The 22,453-nt window shown below is 35.5% G+C and overlaps 3 protein-coding genes across 3 annotated transcripts; 1 reads left to right on the forward strand and 2 right to left on the reverse strand.

The window, feature by feature from the left end:
- Positions 1-2: 2 nt before the first annotated feature.
- On the reverse strand, positions 3-3,320 carry LOC125187248 (nicotianamine aminotransferase 1-like). The gene is made up of 7 exons (XM_048083803.2): positions 2,992-3,320; positions 1,937-2,276; positions 1,178-1,396; positions 1,034-1,093; positions 715-870; positions 495-588; positions 3-362 (listed from the first exon to the last, which is right to left on the reverse strand). Exons 1-7 carry the CDS (start codon positions 3,252-3,254, stop codon positions 217-219), a joined length of 1,278 nt encoding a protein of 425 aa, XP_047939760.2. The 5' UTR covers positions 3,255-3,320; the 3' UTR covers positions 3-216.
- A 6,176-nt stretch (positions 3,321-9,496) lies between these two features.
- On the reverse strand, positions 9,497-13,072 carry LOC125197065 (nicotianamine aminotransferase 1-like). Its single transcript, XM_048095763.2, has 7 exons — positions 12,712-13,072; positions 11,195-11,534; positions 10,886-11,104; positions 10,609-10,668; positions 10,144-10,299; positions 9,965-10,058; positions 9,497-9,849 (listed from the first exon to the last, which is right to left on the reverse strand). The coding sequence occupies exons 1-7, from the start codon at positions 12,990-12,992 to the stop codon at positions 9,731-9,733; spliced, it is 1,269 nt and encodes a 422-aa protein (XP_047951720.2). The 5' UTR covers positions 12,993-13,072; the 3' UTR covers positions 9,497-9,730.
- Positions 13,073-19,176: 6,104 nt separating this feature from the next.
- LOC125191677 (ethylene-responsive transcription factor 4-like) lies at positions 19,177-20,289 on the forward strand. Its single transcript, XM_048089081.2, has one exon. It carries the CDS (start codon positions 19,384-19,386, stop codon positions 20,014-20,016), a length of 633 nt encoding a protein of 210 aa, XP_047945038.1. The 5' UTR covers positions 19,177-19,383; the 3' UTR covers positions 20,017-20,289.
- The last annotated feature ends 2,164 nt before the right edge of the window (positions 20,290-22,453 follow it).

The following is a 22,453-nucleotide window of genomic DNA, read 5'->3' on the forward strand; positions in this document are numbered from 1 at the left end:
TAGAAATCGAAAAATAAGTTATAAATCACAATACTTTAGCACAACACAAACTTTATCACATGTTCACGTCACACTTGATGAAAATCAAAGCAAAATACAAAATGATTTGTAAAATGTAGAAGAATTTAAATGACTCAAACCCTGCAAGATCAAACACACAACACACAATAGGATGAATTGACTCTCTTTCTGGGTCAGAGATTCGAGTTACCACGACTACGAGGTAAATGAAGAGCCATTACTGTATGATTTCTTGGCGTGCCTTCGGGAAAAAGCTTTGATTCTTCCAAATGCATCATCTATGTATGAAGGCTCAATGGCAAATGTTACTCGCATCCAACCCTTCAGCCCTACGCCAATCCCTGAATTTGCAATTTTCTCCGACTTTCAAAATATTGCACATATATAACGAGTTTTAACTTTTTTGTAATGATAACATATATAGAGAAATATTACGCTCACATAAAGTATGTAACAGTAACACGTGTTATCACCTGGGAGAAGTATGACGGATTCCTCCTTAGCAAGTTTGCAACAAAAATCCAATTCATCTACAATCCCTTCCAACATAGCCACATTCAATTTTATCTGAGATGCAAAATCATAAACCATAATGTAATAATTATTATTATGATCTATCATCTTTCTTATGGGATATAGGAAAAACTTGAATTGTGGAGTATATTAATGCAATTTTTTTTATCTATTAATTACCATGACAAACATGCATCCTTGAGGTTTGGTGGGACAAGTTATGCATGGGATTTCATTGGTAAGTCGGTAGCATTTCTCTGCAGATTCTCTAAGAGTGACAACAATTTTGTCAAAGAAATCGGTCGGTGTCCGCTCGAAGATCTCTGGAATCGCTCCCTGTACACGTCGATATACAATCATCAAATAATACTCCATCTGTCCCTTAAAATATATCCAATGGGTGCGACACGAGTTTTGATAAAAGTGGTTCGTATATTTTAAGTAGAGAAAGAGTGTATAAAAATGGAGAGAGACTAATTTTTGCTATATATATATGTACCTGAATTAGGGTAGCAGGGCTAGATGTCATACATAGATATTTCTGAATGGATTCAATGATCTGATACAAAATATTTTTAAAAATGTTTTTAGTCAATAATGAAATAAAATCAAGAATATATAAAGAGAGGTTTAGAGATCAAACCCCCGATGTACTAAGGAGCCGGTTGGGATCGGAAGCCGCGATCCAACCGAAGCGCCAGCCCGGGATGAGCCATCTCTTGGAGAGTGATCCAACGGTCAGGATGGGAGTTAGGGATCCGAAAATCCCCATTGGTATAAATTCTTGACTTTCAAAAACAATGTGTCGATAAACTTCATCTGCAATCACAATAATCCCCTTCCTTTGCGCAGTTTCAGCAATCTTCAAAACAAAATTTCTAAATAAAACTAACCATTTTTGTGATTTCAAAAAAAATATATAATTTCAGTATATTTGTTTATATTATAATCCGATTTATGGTGTAGTGCACGTAAGTAAGTCATCGCCATTTTAAGCATTAACAAATTTAGTACCCATTTATGACATTTAGTACCCATTTTAAGCATTAACAAATTTAGTACCCATTTATGACATTCAGTACCCATTTTAAGCATTAACAAATTTAGTACCCATTTATGACATTTAGTACCCATTTTAAGCATTAACAAATTTTGTACCCATTTATGACATTTTAAGCATTAAAATTTGCAATCAACTTTTGATGACATTAATTGAATCACACATATGGTTCCCAATCCCACAACACCTAACTAACACTTACCATTTTAAGCATTAACAAATTTAGTACCCATTTATGACTAAGTTTCTTGACTATAATGATTTTATACAATTGTCACATCAACTAATTATTTAGTTAATTGTTACTTTCAACATTGTAAGCCATGTTACACAATTACATACCTTTTGCATATGTTCCAATGTGAAAAGATTTCCAGTAGGGTAGCCAGGGTTGATGACCACCATGGCAATGGTCCCATCATCCGCCATGGCTTCGACGGCGTCGAGGTCGACCTCCCAGTCCCGTTGGGGCAGGAGGTCGAACTGGCGGACCTCTAGCCCCACGAGCTCGGCACGTGCTTTGTAAAGCGGAAACACGGGCCGTGGGAGGAGGACGTTGGCCCCGGGGCGAGCCAGGATCGTGAGCAGGAGCTCGATCGCCTGGCTCGCCCCCGAGGTTATGAACACGTCATCCTCAGACAGCTTGTGCGGAAGATCTCCACTCAAATGATTTGCAACAGCCCTAGGATTTATATAAACCAATATAAATGTGACAAGAAATTTTGGATATAATCTCAAATCAACATTATTCTTTGTTTCCAATTTTGACCTTATTATGGTATATAGGTTAAGTAACACATTGTGCCTAATATTGAGAGATGCATGTACCATGTGTAACATGTGTTAGAAATGATCAAACATGCAATCCATTTTTAGATAAAAAAAACAACACTCAAAGCCTTTTTTATGAAATATATGTTGTTTGTTTGCTTCAGTTTTTATTTTATGCAATATTTCTAGATACAATGTCCGCTTCTATATTTCGAGTTACTTCTTTATCGTACTCCGTCCGTTCCATAAAAATATGTGCACTTTCCATTTTCGTCTGTCCCACAAAAATATGTGCATTCCATTTTGAGAAAGTTATATCAATTAAATTATACCGGTCACACTATCCACTAACCCTACTTTAACTATCATTCTCTTCATCTCTCTTACTTTATCAATTTTGTCATAATTCTCGTACCGTACCCATTGCCCATATTTTTATGGGACGGAGGGAGTATTATACTGCTAGCTCGTCGTATTTTTTACTTCAACACGTTGTACCATATCAAAAAACAAGTACAATCGAAATCGACCAAGTCAGCAACCACAACGCATACATAAAACAAACGAGACGACATAACAAAGAACGATCAAACATGCATGAGAGAGAGAGAGAGAGAGAGAGAGACCTTCTAGCTGTGGAAACACCATAAGGATGAGGATAGCCATTGAAGGAGTTGGAGTGAAGGGAATTGAGAAGGGCTTCTTCTGCAACAAGGGTTGTTTTGAAGCTTGGAAATGGAGTTGGATCTCCATTGCCAAGGTTGATGATTGATCTTGGATCATTTTTGTTAAGATTTTCACTTATTTTTTTGATCAAATCTCTATTGGTCACACTCACACCACCCTCTTTCTCATTCTTCAAACCCCATTTCACCAATTTGCTCTCCATCTCTCTCTCTCTCTCAGTTTTGTGTGAATGTAGCTCTCTCTCTCTCAATCTCTCTCTCTTGGAGTGATGTGAATGAAGAAGATGAAAGAGTCCTGGATAGGTATTTATAGGCGCCAATGCACCATCACTATGTGTACTTCAATTAACAATTAATTATTAAGGCAAATTGTCAGAGAAAAAAAATATGAAGTTTGATCAAATTTTAGTCTATTTCGCATACAACTTTAGATATACCTTTAGATATAAGTTTGTGAACAAATATAAATTTGTTCACAATTATTCAACAATGATTATGTGGATGTCTCCGCCATGAAATTAATTGATGTCTCGTCTATTTATAAAAAAAATGACGTTGTGTGGTTGAAAACAATCAACATTACATTACATGTAAACGACCAGATTTTTTCTACATGCGAGATAATTGAAAACAAATTCAAAGTTGGAGTAAAATTCATGGATTTTCTCACAATTTGTCATTAATTGTGATATAATTGATCGTGTGTACTTCGACATACCTCCAATCATAGTTTACAATTAATAAATAATTTGCTAATTTTGTGAACTTCAATTTTCAATCAAACCTTATTTTACAATTAACTAATACTCCATGTGCTACCACTTGCGTGTACTTCGATTTATAATCCAACTTCAATTTACAATTAAATATTAATACTATGCTAATTTTTTAATAGTAGTTATTCATATAATTCATTCAACTTCGATTTAAGATCACTAATGATTATTGTATTTACTATTAATGGTACTATTCCAGTTATGGTATGCCACCTTTAACCTTTTATTTCATTTTTCTCAATTTTTTTTTTGGTTTTACATCTCCAATGCTACGCCATTCCCGCCGCCCTTCCCAAAAACACCTTCTGCCACGTCATAAGGACTTCCCACCTTCCTGCCACGTCATAAGGACTTCCCACTGCATAATCCGGACTTCTCATCGCCCTTCCCTCGCGGACTTCCCCGAATAAAAAAAATTCACAAATATTCAATTTATGTTATGGAATTAAAATTTCGAGCCGTATATATAGAGTTTTTTTAAAATAAAAAAAAATAAAAAAAAAAGGTGGACGTCCGCGAGTCGCCGCAATGGCGGACGTCCGCACGCCCTTCCGCCGACGACCGCGCCCCTCCTGCGTCCGTCCCTCCACGCTCTAATGGCGGACATCCCGGGCGCCCTTCCCGGAAGCCTCTCCGACGTCCGACGGGAAGGGCGCATTTGGAGATGCTCTAGTCTTTTTTGGTTTATTCGGTAATTGCATGTTAATTACGGTCAATAGCTTTTTGTCAATAATTTTATCATTAGAATGTTTATTAGTATTTCATAATAACGATTTATTATTTTTAAAACTTTTCAATTTTAATTCGGTGGGTATATATTAATTTGGGACTCATTGTTTTATTGAGTTTTTTTTTTCTTGACGTGTATATTTGCTTGATTTTTCTTACATTGACAAAATGTTATTCGAGAAATACTGGTAATTGAGATAAAAGTTAATCAATGTTCTGTATTAATTATCAATTATGAAAATAAACACCCATAAATGATATCACGATATAAGAACTCCAAACAACAGACAACCAATTATCTTCTAGCTCATCAACTCTGATTCGATGATCTTCTTTATTAATTTCAACAAAAAGAAAAGGGAAATTAAAATAAACAATTAGTTGGTTTTAAATACCTTTACCTAAACTTGCTTCAATAATGTTATTATTATAAAAAATATTATTGGTGGATGTTTATTACTACCTCCGTCCCCCAAAATTTGCTACACTTTGACCCAACACGGGTTTTAAGAAATGTAATGGAAAGTGAGTTGAAAAAATTGGTGGGACGTGAGTCCTATTTTTAAGTATTAGTTTTATAATAAAATGTGAGTAGGAATGAGTTAGTGGAATATGGGGTCCACTACCAAAAATGGTAAAAGTGAAGTGTATCAAATTTTCAGGACGGACCGAAATGATAATATGTATCAAATTTTCAGGGACAGATGTAGTATATTTCATTGGAGTATATTTTTTTTCTTAAGTTTAGGTTTTTGCTACGTGATTAGAAATTTTTATTTCACAAACAATTTTAACTTTCATATATAATTCTTAATTAATTTTATTGTTTAATTAAGTGATGGATAATGGGGTAAATTTCCACAAAATTACAACCTACAAAGCCTTTTAAAATGAGTTAATGTATTTTATATGACATTTAATTGAAGAATTAAAATTTACTTATTTAATCACATCAAAAACTAATTAGTAGTACCAAAACTTCAATATCGTGCCATTAACGATACTATCTTTTTATATATTTTTTGAATTATATTTATAATCTATAAATACATGATACCTCACTTCATTTATGCTAAAACTCTATTCATTTCAATTTTCTCTACAAATCATATTTTGATGAAATTTTAATATTTTTATTTATTTGTAGGTGAATTGTAGTGCTCAAGGATTGTGAATAGTTGCAACTTATAATTAAGATAGGAGATGAGAAATATATAAAATAGGTGAAATGTGGTGCTCAAGGATTGTGGATGGCCTAATGTTATCGAACTATTGGCGAACAATCATAATAAAAAAATTCATATAGCAAAATTTCCAGATATTATTCATTAATAAAATGTTGCGTAAAAAGAACTACAAATCTTAAAATTGCTCATGCATATCTATATTACTATATTTTTTTAAAATACATACATATATATATACATTAAATTCAACTCGTGATTCATGATTCACAATAATTGGGTTGATTTCTGAATGATCGACTAGGATAAGGAGGCAATAGTCAGCTCTTAATTTCTTGTGGCAATGTATGTATTTCTCTTATTAGATTCAATTAATTTAAACAAGAAGGATGAAAAAAGCAATAAGGAATACAACTTAGTCAGTAAGTCATTTCCCTCGAAACCAATGGATCGTGAGATTCAAGTCACTTCGAATGCAAGTGCCACTTATCTAACTTGTAACAAACGAGATTCACTACTACATTTTTACATATCGTGGCAATAAGAATGAAAAAGGGGATGACAAAGCGCACTTAACAGAGTAAATCGCTTCCCCTCTGACCGATAAATTACAGTGGTATAGTCAACTCAGATGTGTGTCGATGTGCGAGTCGTAACACAGAAAAGATAGGGACTTGTCGAACTTATAGTTCACGACCACTATTTTATTACCCTCTAATTAAGTTGCAACAAGAATGAAGAAGGAGATGGCGAAGTGCAACTTAGTCAATAGGGCACTTTGTTTCCCTTTTTATCAATAGATCGATGTTTTCAAATTTCGTTAGATGCATGTATGAGTTGTAAATGAAAATTTAAGAATGAATAAGGCAAACACTTATCTAACTTATAACAAGCGAGATTCGTGACTACTTTTTTTCACATATTGTCGCAACTTTATCAATAAATATGTTCTCCTCCAACCAATAGATCGATCGTTCATATCATTTAGAGCATGTGAGTTGTAATTAATATCAAGAATGCCTAAGGCAGCTACTTATCTAACTTGTAACAATCGACATTCACAACTACTTCACTTTTCACGTTTCCTTGAATTCAATTATATTTTGCCCAACGTTGTCTGTGTAATTGTCAAGAAAATGAATATTTAATATATTTTGGCCACCAATTTCAACATTTTCCAATTGGACAAGTTTCGTCACACCATATATTTTATCCAAGAATATTGTTTATGTGATAAGCAAGAAAAGATAGCATACAAAATTTTGTATGCTAAAATTATGAAATTCTTTTAGATATATATTAAAATATTGTATCTCAAAAGTAGTAACTATTCTTTGAGGGGAGAAAATAGTGTAGTATTAATTTATAAAATATTTAGAGTGAACTTCATCTTATTTTAGAGGTTGCATACACAAGTAGCGGTTGGTTAGGTATGTTATACCGCACGGAGAATGTCATATTGCATATGGTACCAAAAATTACGGTAGGAGAAAATACTATACCTATACCTTACCATATTTTTCAGTATACCGGAAATTCAGTATTATAAATTTTTGATATTTACCGTATCATTACTATGGTATATCATACCGTATATCGATATAGAGGAATGATATGCTAAGTACCACTCTCGTTAGACACACGTTTAGCGTTGTTTGTTTCGATTTATCTATTTAGTTTGATTCTAATACATTAAAAAATGTTATTGCAATTTTTAATTTCACAGAATTCATAAAAATCAAAGCTTAATTTATTATTTTATTCATTTATTTGAAATTATAAGGAAAGCGAGCAAATCAAACTTTGAATTTTATGGATTTTGTGAAATTAAAAATTGCAATAACATTTTTTAATGTATTAGAATCAAATAAAATTGATAAATCAAAACGAACAACGCTAATCGTGTGTCAAACGAGAGTGGTGCTCACATAAGGAGTCCACATAAAGTATATATAGCATATCATTCTGTTGGGGTTTGGTGCCCCTTGCACAACGAAAGACTTGTACAAAACAAATAAATCAGATAAGGATCTATTTGACCGATTATGCGATTAATGCATTCACATGTTAAACAGATAATTGCATGCTAGAACGCAAATAATTCATGCTTAGAAAATATAAATCCTAAACATGATTTCTACCGTTTAGGGTTACCGATTTTGATTCTCCAAAGAATCGTCGATTGCTCGCGCATTTTCCACGTGATGATCTTCAATACTAGACCACAGATCTTCTCTCTGGTTCCCGAACTGTATCTCGATATCAGGGTGGGCTGATCTCATCAAAATACTAGGACTCGAATAAAGAAGACAGAAAATTCCTCACGGAGGAGGAGCTGAAAATTTCGTTCTCCTTCCTAGAGAGAAGGGACGAAAATTTCATGTGAATGAAATAATGATGATTCCGTCTCATTTATTCTCCTATTTATATTAAGTTCATTTTGGGCCCAGACATGGATCTATGGAAGGTTTTGGATATGGGCTCCCCCAATTAGCTTTTTACTAATTAAATTGAATCCACAATTTAATACAAGCTTATATTGGAATATTACGAGTAGCCACTACAGAAGTAATATTGAACTCTCCCCATCCAAATCCGAAATTACAAGTAATCTGGGTTTCCATTATTTATATTATTTATTTCTCGCGCTTAAGATATAAATGTTCATTAATTAATTAATGTCTGCTATGGACTTAATTAATTAATATTTTATTAATTCCAAGAGTGGACTTAGCAAGAAACATTTATTTATTATTCATAGAGTAATAAAATTTCAACTGGCCAGTTTTCTGAATAATAAAACCTTGTTCGAGCTCCTCTTGAGGACATTATCAAACGAGACTCACCTCGTGCACGTTTCAACATAATAGCAATCCTAGCACCGCTGGATATCAATCACAACTACCCAATATATCAGGATTATTGGGTTGCGAAAAACCCGCACCATTTGATAAGTCAAAGAAGTGCATAATCAATACCATATGCTCAATGCTAACATATGTAGATTAAGAAATAGTATTTTATCAAGACCTAGTCTTTCAGTAGATAGCATAAAGACACGTCTTGTTGTTAGATCCGTTCAGTGCTATACCACACCAATGTTATCTTATTTCAGTAAGGCTTAGAAATATGCGGACTGACATTGCAACCTTTCACGATAGGTAGTCTAAGTCTATCTAGGTTGTGAAATTCTTCTTTTTCTTTTGCAAAGCATTGCATAGATCTGACCGTGTTACCTTAAAGTGGACGACGCCCACAACCGGTCTACAAAGCAAAAGACTTAGACTTTGTTTACTTCTTATGCATTTAAATGTTTGTAAAACATCTTATAAATGCACAAGCAAACACAATGTAATAATAATAGTGATTCTATTCGTGCGAGACTGCTCGAATAATACTGAATCGGGTTAAAAGTGGATTACCGAGTTTTACATATACAAGCAAGATTCTATTCGAGCGAAACTTGCTCAAAACATGTTTTTCAGTATACCAAACCTAACACATTCTTCCGTTGATATGTTTATGAATACTTAAGTTTTGATAAGGATATAATCCGGGCAATTTTTTAACTATGCAACCTCCAAATTGAAGTTACTTTTTACTCAGTACTATTTATTTTAAAATATTAATGCAACTTACAATTTATTGCAAAATTAACAATTCCAATTTTAGATGTGAATCGGAATTCGATTAATATTATGTCAATATATCAACTTTCCGTAGGCAAACAATAAATTATGTCAATTTTGCAACAAATTAACAAATTGTTATACTATTGCAATATTCCAAAAAAACAGAAATTTCGTCATTGAACATTATTACATGTTCGTGTTCAAACTTTTGAACACTACACAATACACACATTATTGATCTTTCAATGTCTACACAAACAACCATAGAAACACGAGGTTGAAACACGACACGTAATTGATCCTTCGGTGTCCAAACAAACCATCATCGAAATACGAGACCGAAACACAACGTCTCGTCTCATGGTTTCTTGGCGTGCCTTTGACAGAAAGCTTTGATTCTGAGAAAGCCATCATCGAGAGATGATGGTTCAATGGCGAATGTAACGCGCAACCAGTTCTTGCGTCCTACAGCAAAACCTGCAAACGAGAACTCTCCTCATTGTGAAGATCACTACATGTTTGCGTTGAGACTCACGCGCTGAATCAACCCGAACAATGGCATAGTAATGGTCATAAAGCTAGTTTTATTTACCTGGGAGGACTATCACGGATTCCTCTTTGGCGAGCTTGCAGCAGAAGTCCAAGTCATCCTTGATGCCTTCGAGGAGAGACAGATTGAGCTTCATCTGACATGTGCAAAGCCCCTCGTTGCAGGTTAATACGGCGTATAATTATGTAAAGAAATGAGTCATGAAGTGGTTTCGTATTTACCATAACAAACATGGATCCTTCAGGTTTGCTCGGGCAAGTTATGCAGGGAATTTCTTGGCTGCGTTCATAGCATATGTCTGCAGTTTCTTTAAGCGTGCTAACAATTTTCTGAAAGAAGTCGGGCGGTGTGTTCTCAAGGATCTGTGGAACTGCCCCCTGTTCGCATAAAAGGTGAGACGGAATCACTACGGATATAAGAAACCAAGGCCAGATAAGCTACATTACATAGTGTATGTTTAGCAATATTGCATAATTAATTCAATTTCATATTTTTACTATAACAAAGGACCTAAACTTCGATTTCATCTTGCTCGGACTCTTTAGGAAACTCAAGTTCTGCGTCTCGCTCATAGATTTGACTAAAAGAACCATCGGAGTTAGAGTTGCAGACAAGATAAAACCAACAAGCATATATATACGAGAAAAGAAAGAAACGGGCCAGGAAGCACAAGAAGAATCACGAACCTGCATAAAGGTTGCTGGATCAGAGGAAATATTCAGGAAACCTTTGATGCTGTCAACAATCTGCAGATAATATTCTTATTTTTCTCAACAAATTGACAAATAGAGAGAAAGCCTCAAAGGAAACACTACACAAATATATTTACATGATGTATCAACATTCATAAAAATTCTTCAATGATTTATAACTTTACAAATCTAACATACCCAATGCTCATAAACAGAACCATCTAGCCACAAATTTGGGCGCAAAGGAAACTGTTCAGTGACAAGAACATACCCCTTGCTTAGTAAGGATACCATCGGGGTCGTTCGTGACAAGCCAGCCAAGTCTCCAACCAGGGACAATCCATCTCTTAGATATCGATCCAAGAGTGATGATTGGGGTAATTGATGCAAAGACTCCCATCGGGACAAAAGGGTTGCTACCAAAAGTAAGATGGTCATACACTTCATCCGAAATCACTAAGATTCCAAGCTTTCTTGCAGTTTCCGCGACCTACAGCAATAAGACACTCATTAATGAGGCTACCATTTCCATGAATATCAGAGTCTCCATATTTCATTCAAAATATTACAAACTAGGCACCTTTTTCAAGTGTTCATACTTGAAAACATTTCCACAGGGATTGCCAGGATTTATAATAACCATAGCCACTGTATTTTCATCAGCAAGAGCTTCAACCGAAGCCAAATCCACTTCCCAATCTTGTTCGGGGATAAGATCAAAGTGGCGGACTTCGAGACCAGAGAAGCCAGCCCTGGCTTCGTAGTATGGAAATCCGGGACTTGGAAGCAGGAGATTAGCACCGGGACGAGCAAGGATAGTTACAATGGCTTCTAATGCTTGGGTGCATCCAATGGTCAGGAAAACATCATCAGGTGATAACTTGTAAGGAAGGTCTTTAGAAAGGTGTTCTGCTATAGAGCTGTCCGATACAATGAAGTTGCACAAAAACGATTAACTTAAACATTCAAAACCGGCCTAGTTTGATAACTAGTGATACTCATCAACCTTACAAAATCTTACAATGAGAAAAAATCAAAACCATAGATTACAGAATCTGTATAGCAACATGATTAAAACAAAGAGAAGATCATCCACCAAAGAGATTACCTATCATAAAACTCAACTATATTTCGATATTCTATTCAATGAAGCCTGTATCAACATCATCCGATAATCTAACAAAATCAATCTGCAGCTGACAAAGTTACAAATCAACCCCTTCGATTCCAATTAATCACGTACATTGCTCATGCCTAAGATATTATGCACAAAAACATTCTAATCTACCAAAATTAGCCGAACAATAACACAATAACAGACACACGCTTCAAATTAAGCTCGCCTCCGATCCAAAAAAATCACATAAAACGGTAGCTGTTTCGCTTCATTTTCCTAACAATGAGCAACAAAATTATGCAGAAAACCTTCTATTCTAATATCAAAATTAGCCACACAATAGCATACAAATGCTATAAATTAAGCTCACCTCCGATCCAAAAATCACATAACAGTAGCTGTTTTGCTTCGATTTCGTTTCTATTCTATCAAAATTAACCGCACAGTAGCATACACATGCTTTAAATTAAGCTCACCTCCGATCCGAAAATCACATAAAACAGTAGCTGTTTCGTTTCGTTTCCCTAACAATGAGCAACGAAATTATGCAGAAAACCTTCTAATCCACCAAAATTAGCCGCATGCTTTAAATTAAGCTCACCTCCGATCCAAAAATCACATAAAACAGTAGCTATTTCAATTCGTTTTCCTAACAATGAGCAACAATTAAACTCCAAAAACTCAACGATCTATTCCAATAACATACACATGCTTTAAATTAAGCTCACCTAGCTGTTTCGTTTCGTTTTCCTAACAATGAGCAACGAAATTATGCAGAAAACCTTCTAAATCCACCAAAATAAGCCGCACAATAGCATACACACGCTTTAAATTAAGCTCACCACCAATCCGAAAATCACATAAAACAGTAGCTGTTTCGCTTCGTTTTCCTAACAATGAGCAACAATTAAACTCCAAAAACTCAACGATCTACAGCAATACACAAAAATCAGTCACTTCACTTGCTATACACTACCTACCTCCGAGCGGCGGGGATTCCGACGGTGGAGGAGTAGCCGTTGAACTTAGCGGAGCGAACAGCGGCGCAGACGGCGTCCTCCGCGAAGGAGGAGGTGCGGAAGGAGGGGAAGTCGGAAGGATCGCCGTGGCCGAGCGGAATAACAGGCCTGGCGTCGTTTCCGTCGAGATTTCCCTTGATCGTGTCGAGCACGCCTCTAACGGTGACTGCTCCGGCTACAGTGAGCCGCTCGTTCCCCGCGAATCGCCACTTTTCCGCCGCCGCTGAGCCTCCGTTCTCCATCTACGGCTCTCTCTCTCAATTGGAATTTCTGTTGAATTTGTGGTGAATTTTTTCATGTGGGGAGAGAAAAGGTGATTTTGGCTCATTGAATATTTGAATTTTTTTTGTTTGTTAGTTTGTGAGAGGCATCCACTATAAAAAGTTCTTCACGTCTTTTATTTATAATTTATAATTTTTTTATTAGTTTAGTTTAATGTTATTAATATAGTACTTATAAAGCAAAATAATAGTAATGCTTACGTGAAATGGGAATAGTGTTTATGAAATGATGCTCCATGAGTTACAGTAAAAAGATATTTCTATATAAATATATTAGCCAAAGTTGGGAAGTGGGAATATTAATGATAAAAAAGTTTTACTACTAGTTTATTTTATATTTATAGTATTTATATAATTAAATGGTTAGATTCTTCATATTGTGGCAATTACAAGTATTCATCACTTGTCACTATCGCGGGAATACATGTTTGGCGGTATTACTTAAACTGTAGTTCTCAAATATTCCTTTTCAAAAATATTTACAACTCAACTTGCTTTTGAAAATCAACAATAGAGAGGCTAGCTAAAAACTCTTCGTGCCACATCATCATGCTCTTTTCATAGTTTAGTCACTGCCCTAGTTTTTCCGAGAAAAAAACACTAAAAACAACAACAATGAATTGAATTGAAGGAAAAAACATAAAAAAAAAGAAGAAATTGGAATATGATAATTTAGAAAAAAAAAAATCGGCTAGCTGATCGCTCGTCCACACAATAGTGGACTAGCGATCGGCTAACTGTGCTAGTCCGCGCCCTAGCTCTAGGGCGTTGATTTTTCGTCCACCCGGCTAGCCTACCGTAATAGCGAACTAGCCGCACGCCGATGGCTTGGGCGTCGGCTAGTCTGCTATTGTTGATGCTCTTATATTTCAATATAATATACGTCATATTAATGTATTCATATTAATTTTGGCGATTTAGAAAATGTAATTTCCCACAAAATGTAAATTTAATAAAAAATACTCCCGCTGTCCCCATAATTTGTCACCATTTGACTCGGCACGAGTTTTAAAAAATGTAATAAAAAGTAGGTTGAAAAAATTAGTGGCATGTGGGTTCTACTTTTATATACTCCATCTGTCCCATTAGAAATGAAACGTTTTCCTTTTTGGTCTGTCCCATTAAAAATGAAACGTCTCTAAAAATGGAAATAATATTCTCTCTACTTTTTCTTCTCTTTTACTTTACTCTCTCTTCATTAACTCACAAAACAACATTACATAAAATCATGTGCCGAAAAGCAAATGTTGCATATTTAATGGGACGGAGGGAGTATTAGTTTTATAATACAATGTGAGCGAGAATGAGTTAGTAGAATATGGAGTCCACTACCAAAAATGGTAAAAATAAAAGGCAATAAATTTTTAGAAATAAATAAAAATGAAAATAGGTGACAAATTTTCAGGAACAAAAGGAGAGTACTAATTATTTGCTTTTTTAAATAACCCATGCTCAAAGTTAATTTCACTTTGTATACGCTCAAACTTCATGGGCTAATTATTTGGGCCGAACTGCATTTTCTCACCGTAGCCTGAGGAGGAATCAGGCCCAGGCCCAGGCCCAACAAATAATGTGTTTATAACTTCATTGTATACATCTAGAACTTTATTTAAAAGGCTTTGTTATTAAATTTGATTATTCATGTCACGTCAATAAGAAATTATGGTATTTGTAGATTGTGCATCGAGGATTTAATATATTTTACTAATAACATTTTCTAATGCACTATATTGATTCCGAGATAGTGCTAATTAATGGACCGTCGTATAACACGTTGATCATTCTAATATTTTTTTAAAGAGACATATTTATATATTTAACAAATTTTTTTTAATTTAGTACCTTACCAATTCAACCACTATCAAACTCGAAAATATAATGTGGAAGGAGCACGAGAAGGCTAATGCGAAGACGGCTGATTATTTTTGTTTACCACAGCTCTCATTTAGTCAACACTTTATTTATTTATTTTAATATGTTAATGATATTATTCAAACTTAATATTATAATTTCTTCATTTTCTCCATAATTTCAAATAAGCAAATAAAGTACTCCATGTATTATGATACATCAGGAGTGGAGAAAGAGTTTCACTCTAGCAGGAAAAAAAATACTCTCTCAGTCCGCGAATAAGAGTTTCGTTTTGCCATTTTAGTTCGTCCGCAAATAGGAGTCCCGGTTCACTTTTACCATAAATGGTGATAGGATTCCATCTTCCACTCACATTTTATTTAAAACTAATATATACAAGTGGGACATCTGTTCCATATGTTTTTACACTTATTTTTCTTAGCATTTCTTAAAACTCGTGCTGCCAAGAAATGAGACTTCTAATGACGGATGGAGGGAGTAGTATAGATTGTAAGCGAAGAAACTAAATGATGAAAATATTACATGAATTGAAACATCAAAGCAATATGTCCTGGATATAGTTTTCCAACTTGAATATGAAACATATTTAATTTTATCACTAAAATAAAATGTCTAATACTCCTTCCGTCCAAAGATAAACGACTCATATTCATTTTGGGACGTCCCAAGATAAGTGACTCATTTCCTTCTTTGGTGTTCTCTCTCTTACTTTTTCTCTCTTCTTTATTAACTCTCTTACTTTATTCACTTTCCACTCTACTAATAAAATCTCATTTTCTTAAATCCTGTGCTGAAAAGTTCGTGGTCACGGAGGGAATAAGTATTTTGAAGGGTGGATATATTACTATTATTATAATAGAAACATGAGAGAGAGAGAGACTTGTCCCTTGCAATATAATAAAGAGAATAGTGTTAATATTTTAGTTGGTATAACAAACTAAAGAGACGTGGGCGGTGGAATACTAGTCTCATACGGTTGTACTTTGTCTAATAATTTGCCGTGTGTTTCCACCGATCCAATTTTAATTTAATTCATTATATCAACTCTGCATATTTTAGTCTCATAGTCATATTCATATTATACACAAACAAGATCTATGAAAAACTCAATTTAAGTTGGATTTGGAGCTATTACGGCCATGTGTTAGGGCATCCTACTTCAACGATATTTATTGTTAGGGTCGATTATTTATCGCATCTACATGCACAGATAATGATTTTTTTCATAGCGTACGATACGAGAGGGAGCTACTTTGTATAAATATGGGTTCTATCTCTTTAACAATCTATAAATATTGAAAATTTATTTAATTCAGATTTGGAGATAGTTTTACAGTTTGTTTGGCTCCTCCTTCAACAAAATTTATTGTTAGGATCGATTGTCTATTGCATTTACCTATACCGATAAAAACTTTTTTTCATCGTATACGACAAGAAAGAGAGCTACTGTTTTGTATTCAAATCAAAATTAACACTTCAGGAAGGAAAAAAACAAAAAATCATACTAACATTTTCAACAAGAAAAATGCTAATTACACATAGTGAGATACTTTTGTTTTATTCAACTTGTTTATGCATTCTCTTACCATTAAAATCAATGTAGAAAATTGGATTCCCCTTTTATGCCCTTGTCCAAAAAAGGAATAAGTTACACTACAAACCTTTCCATGAAAACCAAGAGGAAATATTCCATAAATATTACTATTACATTAAAGAAAGATAATTTAATATTCCCTCCGTCCCGCTTTGGCAGTCTCATTGACTTTTTTGCCCTCCTTTTGTAAAAATGATAAAAAATAATTAAAGAGGAGAAATGGTAAATTAAAAAAGAGAATAATATATAGAAGAGTCTTATCTACATTACTGTCTCTCTTATTTTACCATTTTTCCACTTTAACTATTTTTTTATCATTTTTACAAAAAGAGGGTAGAAAAGTCAATGGGACTGCTAAAGCGGGACGGAGGGAGTAGCTCGATTAAGCAGACTTCGATAGCCTTTTATTTCTAAATAAATTAATTTTACTATATTTAAAAAAACTACACACTAAAATATACTCCATTGTCGACAAATAAAAAATAGTTTCATTTGTAGACGGCACAAGTTTTAATGAGAAATAGGTAAGTAAAAGAGATGGGGAGAAAAAATAGATAAAGTCAAAGAGATAAAGTAGAAAAAGTGGGTAAAAATATAAAAGAGAGGAGAAAAAATGGATAAATATTTGAAGGGAATTCACTATTTTTAAAAATGAGACTTTTGTTAATAGAATGAAATTATTTTTTATGAACGGAGGATTATAATATAGAATTTTTATTAGCATAGGCCTTTTCAAATAATTTAACTTGCAAATCAAATAATCTACCTGACTCCTTGCATAAGTAGGAAATTATTATTTCTCTACATTAGTACGAGAGCATCTTCAATAGTAATAGCCCAGCCATAGGTTAGCAATACCTTAGCCAAAAACTCCTCCTACCATATTATCAGGATAAAAAAAATCCTTCTGTCACATCATCAGGACAAGAAACTGGTCAAGCAATAGCCTAGTCATAGGCCAACAATATGAGCATCTCCAATGACTTTAGGCGAGCCATAAGCCAACAAAAGCCTAGCCAAAAAACTCCTTCTACCACATCATCTAGGACTGGAAACTGTCTGCCATATCATCAGGACAAGAAACTGGACAAGCAATAGCCTAGCCATAAACCAACAAAATTATAAAAAACAAATAAATTACAATCACGCAAAATACGGAATTAAATTTATGATACAGATACGAGAAAATGCGATAATTTTATTTACATTAAAAAAAATACAAAAAAAATTAAGCGAGAGAAACTCGTAAAACAAGTGGTGCGAATGAAAATGACGTTAAAATCGCTTATATATAGAGTTTCGAACGTTAATAAAAAAGGGGCTAGCCGATCAAAACGCTACAATAACGGCCAGCGGATCGGCGAGTGAATCGACTAGCGCCCGCGAATCAGCGTGAGCTAGCCGATTCGCTCGCCGATTTCGTGCTCGCTGGTCCCAATGATCGGCTAGCGGACCTTCCAGCGCACGCGGAATGGCTAGTCGGATCGCTAGCCGCCACTGGAGATGCTCTTGCCAATTCAAAATAATCAAATGATAAAACAATACCTCACTATCCACATGTGGACCACCTACTATCAATCCAAAATAAGTATTGTGTGATTACTAATTAAATACTCCAATCCAAAATAAGTATTGTGTGATTACTAATTAAATACTCCAATTATCTAAATCTCCCAGAAACAGCGGCAGTATATTAACGCTAATTGCCGGCACATCAACATCTTCGCCGCTCTTGTCTTCTTCCTCTGCCGCGTGACACGTTTCCCTACCCTCATGTGGACCCCACACACTCACAGCCCCTGTTTCTCTCTCTACCGTACATACAATAATATAGTCCTAATTAAGTTATACACTTATACTACCCTCTCTTCTGTCCCAACTAAATTGAGTCAACCTTTGGATATGAATATTAAAAAATTAGGCTGAAAAATATGAGAGAAGAATAAAATAAGAAAAAAAGAAATTAAAATAGATGATGAAATAAAGAAAGAATAATGATACGTTTAATTTTTGTTAAGAAAAAAAAATACTCAACTAAATTAGGACATACCAAAGAGAAATACAACAGTTGGGACGTAGGGAGTACTACTTATTTCTTTATAAACTGTCTCTAGTATCATTTCTTTCCTTCAATGGTCTATCTTCTCTTATACTTCCTCCATTCATTAGTAAAGATACTTTTTTTTTTGCACAAAGATTAAAAATGTACTCGTAATATGCTAAGTGGGTACTGAATAAAGTAAAAGAGAATAAAGTAAGAGCGATGAAGAAATAATAAAGTTAGAGAGAAAGTTACTTTTTGCCGAAAATAGAAATAACTCAATTACCTATCTTAGAACTTTCCAAAATAAAAAAATGACTCAATTAACATGAAACGAAAGAGATACTTTACTCTTTACTTATCATCTCTCTTACTTTACATCCGAAACTTTAAATTTTACCATATTAATTTATTAAATTCTATGATCAAAATAAATGCTTCAACGGAAAGAGTAGTATAATAATTTCTTCGTCCGCTATTAAATATCTAATTTTATCGACACAAATTTAAGAAATATTGAGAAAAATATAAAAAAATAATAAAATATAAGTCTATCATTGTACCCCGTTTATCTGGTTAAAAATAAAACGTTATTAAAAATATAATATTAGGACGGAGTAAGTACATACATACACTCAAATATAACTGGGGCGGCGCCACCAATTCCGCCTCCAGTCAAATCCCTCGTTGACCGCGCCACCACCCCAAATCCGAACATCTCTCCCCTATTTAAAAAGCCCCTTTTTTCCCCCAAACCATATCCATTTTCCACCAAGCTTTCTCTCACTAAAATTATAAATCAAAAATTCCGCCGCCTGTTTCTAGAGAGAGAGAGAGAATCGAAAATGGCGATGAAGGAGAAGGCGGAGGCCAGCGCCAAGGCGAATTCGAAGGAGGTGCACTACCGCGGGGTGCGCAAGCGCCCCTGGGGCCGCTACGCCGCCGAGATCCGCGACCCGGGGAAGAAATCGCGCGTCTGGCTCGGCACCTTCGACACCGCCGAGGAGGCCGCGCGCGCCTACGACGCCGCCGCCCGCGACTTCCGCGGCGCGAAGGCGAAGACGAATTTCCCCTCCTCCGCCGCGGCCGTGCGCAGCCCCAGCCAGAGCAGCACCGTCGAGTCCTCCAGCGCCGATCTGGCCGCGCGCGCTCCGATCGTCGAGCTCGATCTCACGCGCCGCCTCGGCGCGGCGCCGGATCGGAGCGTGACCGTCGCGGATCCGGCTCCGATCGGAGGATTCCGGTTTTTCCGGCGGATGGCGGTGCTTCCGAACGGGCAGCCGGTGATCCTCTTCGATCCGGCGATGGCGGCGGCGGCGTACCGGATGAGCGCGGCGGGGTACGGCGGAGGAGGAGGCGGAGTGAAGAGGAGCGATTCCGACACCTCGTCGGTGGTGGATGAGAACAATTTTGACGGAGGGGAGGGGAAGAGGGGGCTGGATCTGGATCTGAACATGCCGCCGCCGGTGGAGGTGTGAGTTCCGGCGAGGAAGGTTCTAGAAAAATTAGATCGGAGCTGAGGGAGGAAATTGAAATTGACGTCTGATTTTAAATTTTTGTATATATATTTAAAATTAAAAAAATGGAGCCCTTGTTTTTTGCAGCTGAGAGAGTGTGATTTCTCTGGTTGTTTCCACCGCCGGCGGCGGATGTTAGGGTTTTGGTGGATTAATTAATTAATTAATTCCGGTTTTTGTAATTTTGAAAAGAAAAAAAAATGATGATGATGAAATTCGTGTTAGCTCATTCAATTTTGAATCCGATGTTGAATTGTGGTTGATTCGTGAATAATAATTGGCATTATACAGAATTTGCAGCTGAAATGAATCAATTATTGTGTGTGAGTAGTCAAAAAGTGAAGAAAAAAAGGGGAAATTGAGTGGCGGAAGGAGAAGAATGAGAGAGAGAAGCGCACCGACGGAATTCCGTGTTGACGGGGTGCATGTCGTGCCTGAGGTGGACGGCACGTGTGAACTTTTTTGCTGCCGCCCACTATAAAGAAATGCACAAATTGAATTATGTAATGAGTTAAAATATTTTAGGACTCTTTTAATGTAAACGCAGCCTCAGACAAGATTATAAAAATTACTCCCTCCGTCTCTTAAAATTTGGCACTATTTAACCCGGCACGAGTTTTAAGAAATATAATAGAAAGTGAGTTGAAAAAGTTGGTGGTACGTGGGTCCTACTTTTATATACTACCTCCGTTCTCCAAATTTTGACACAGTTTACCATTTCGGTTTGTCCCTAAAAGTTAGACACACTTCACTTTTTACCATTTTTAGTAGTAGACTCCATATTCCACTAACTCATTCCTACTCACATTTTATTACTCCCTCTGTTCCAAGGAAGATGATCCATTCCTTGAGCGGCACGGGATTTTATGCAGTTATATTTTGTGTGTTAAGAGGAGAGAGTAAAGTAAGAAAGAGCAAATAAAGTAGAGATATAGGTGTTTCCATTTTAAGTAATGGGTCATCTTGGTTAGGACAAACCAAAAAGGAAAGTAAGTCATCTTCAATGGGACGGAAGAGTATAAAACTAATACTTTAAAAGTAGGACCCACATCCCACTAATTTTTTCAACACACTTTAAACCCGTGCCGGGTCAAACCGTGTCAAAATTTGGATGACAAGGTAGTATTAATTTTATAATAAAATGTGAGTAGAAATGAGTTAGTGGAATATAGGGTCCTATATCAAAAATAAAAAGGTGACAAATTTTTAGGGACGGACGAAAAAAGAAAATAGGTAACAAATTTTCATGGACATTGGAAAGATTAGGTAGTTAAAATAGAAGTAAAATAGTGAGAAAAAAAATGAAGAGTGGGTAAAAGGGATGGGTAAATTGGTAATATCGTGGGTGGTTGGGAACACGAAACGTGTGGGGGAGCGGGAGGTAGACAGGAGGCGGCTGGGGTCCACGGCGGATGACTTGGGATTTTGCGCCATCTGCCGGCCGCTATCTAGTGGGGCCAGGCCTTTTTTTTTCGTCGGCGGAATTTGTGGATTTATTCAATTTGGTTTCCTCTTTCCCCTACTTAACTTCCTATACTACTATATTCCCCTTTTCTTTATACTCTTTCCAACTTATTTTGAATTTGGTTTGGATCTCCGGATGTGTATTTAGCCTAAGCAGGATGCTGTTACATGCACACTATTAATATATTACTAATAAAATACTCCCTCCGTCCCAATAAATATGAAACATTTAGTTTTCGGCACAAGATTTTATGCAAGTGTTATTTTGTGAGTTAATGAAGAGAGAGTAAAGTAAGAGAGAGGGAAAAGTAGAGAGAGTGATGTTTCCATTTTAGGAAACGTTTCATTTTTAGTGGGACAACCCAAAAAGGAAAACGTTGCATTTCTAATGGGACAGAGGGAGTATATTATTAAAATATTAGTATTTACTTTTATATAATACTCTCTCCGTCCCCTATTAGGAATCACTCTTTGACCGGGCACGGGTTTTAAGAAATGTAAGAAAAAGTTGGCTGAAAAAATTAGTGGAATATGAGACTCATTTTTTTATATTGGTTTTATAATAAAATGTGAGTAAATTGAGTTAGAGTAAATTGAGTTAGTGGAATGTGAGACCTACTTACTATTTATGGTAAAAATGAAGTGTGACTCTTAATTGGGGACGGACCGAAATAGAAAAGTGTGACTCTTAATGGGGACGAAGGGAGTAATACTAGTATGTAATAGCACCCTACTCTGGCTGAATGCAGGGAATCCAAACCTAATTACTCTTATCATCCTTTCTAATTTGTTATCGCTCCGTCACATGTAGTAATTGATTTTTTTATAATCAATTTTTTATAAAGAACAATAAATAATTTAAATGAAGAAAAGTAAAATAAAATAAAGAATAATATAAAATGAAGAGAATAAAGTTAGAAATAGAAATCCTAAA

This window comes from Salvia hispanica, chromosome 4 (genome assembly GCF_029641045.1).
Source record: "Salvia hispanica isolate PSC_SH4W2 chromosome 4, Shi_PSC_v1, whole genome shotgun sequence".
NCBI classification, from domain to species: domain Eukaryota; kingdom Viridiplantae; phylum Streptophyta; class Magnoliopsida; order Lamiales; family Lamiaceae; genus Salvia; species Salvia hispanica.

Excerpts from the sequence above, each read along its gene's own strand:
- LOC125187248 (XM_048083803.2), bottom strand. The coding sequence starts at position 3,254 with ATGGAGAGCAAATTGGTGAAATGGGGTTTGAAGAATGAGAAAGAGGGT. Across the intron at positions 1,397-1,936 it reads CATTGGAACATATGCAAAAG|ATTGCTGAAACTGCGCAAAG; the intron begins GTATGTAATTGT and ends TTTGTTTTGAAG. Across the intron at positions 1,094-1,177 it reads GGCTCCTTAGTACATCGGGG|ATCATTGAATCCATTCAGAA; the intron begins GTTTGATCTCTA and ends ATTTTGTATCAG.
- LOC125197065 (XM_048095763.2), bottom strand. The coding sequence starts at position 12,992 with ATGGAGAACGGAGGCTCAGCGGCGGCGGAAAAGTGGCGATTCGCGGGG. Across the intron at positions 10,059-10,143 it reads AAGGATCCATGTTTGTTATG|ATGAAGCTCAATCTGTCTCT; the intron begins GTAAATACGAAA and ends TGCACATGTCAG. Across the intron at positions 9,850-9,964 it reads ATCCGTGATAGTCCTCCCAG|GTTTTGCTGTAGGACGCAAG; the intron begins GTAAATAAAACT and ends TCTCGTTTGCAG.
- LOC125191677 (XM_048089081.2), top strand. The coding sequence starts at position 19,384 with ATGGCGATGAAGGAGAAGGCGGAGGCCAGCGCCAAGGCGAATTCGAAG.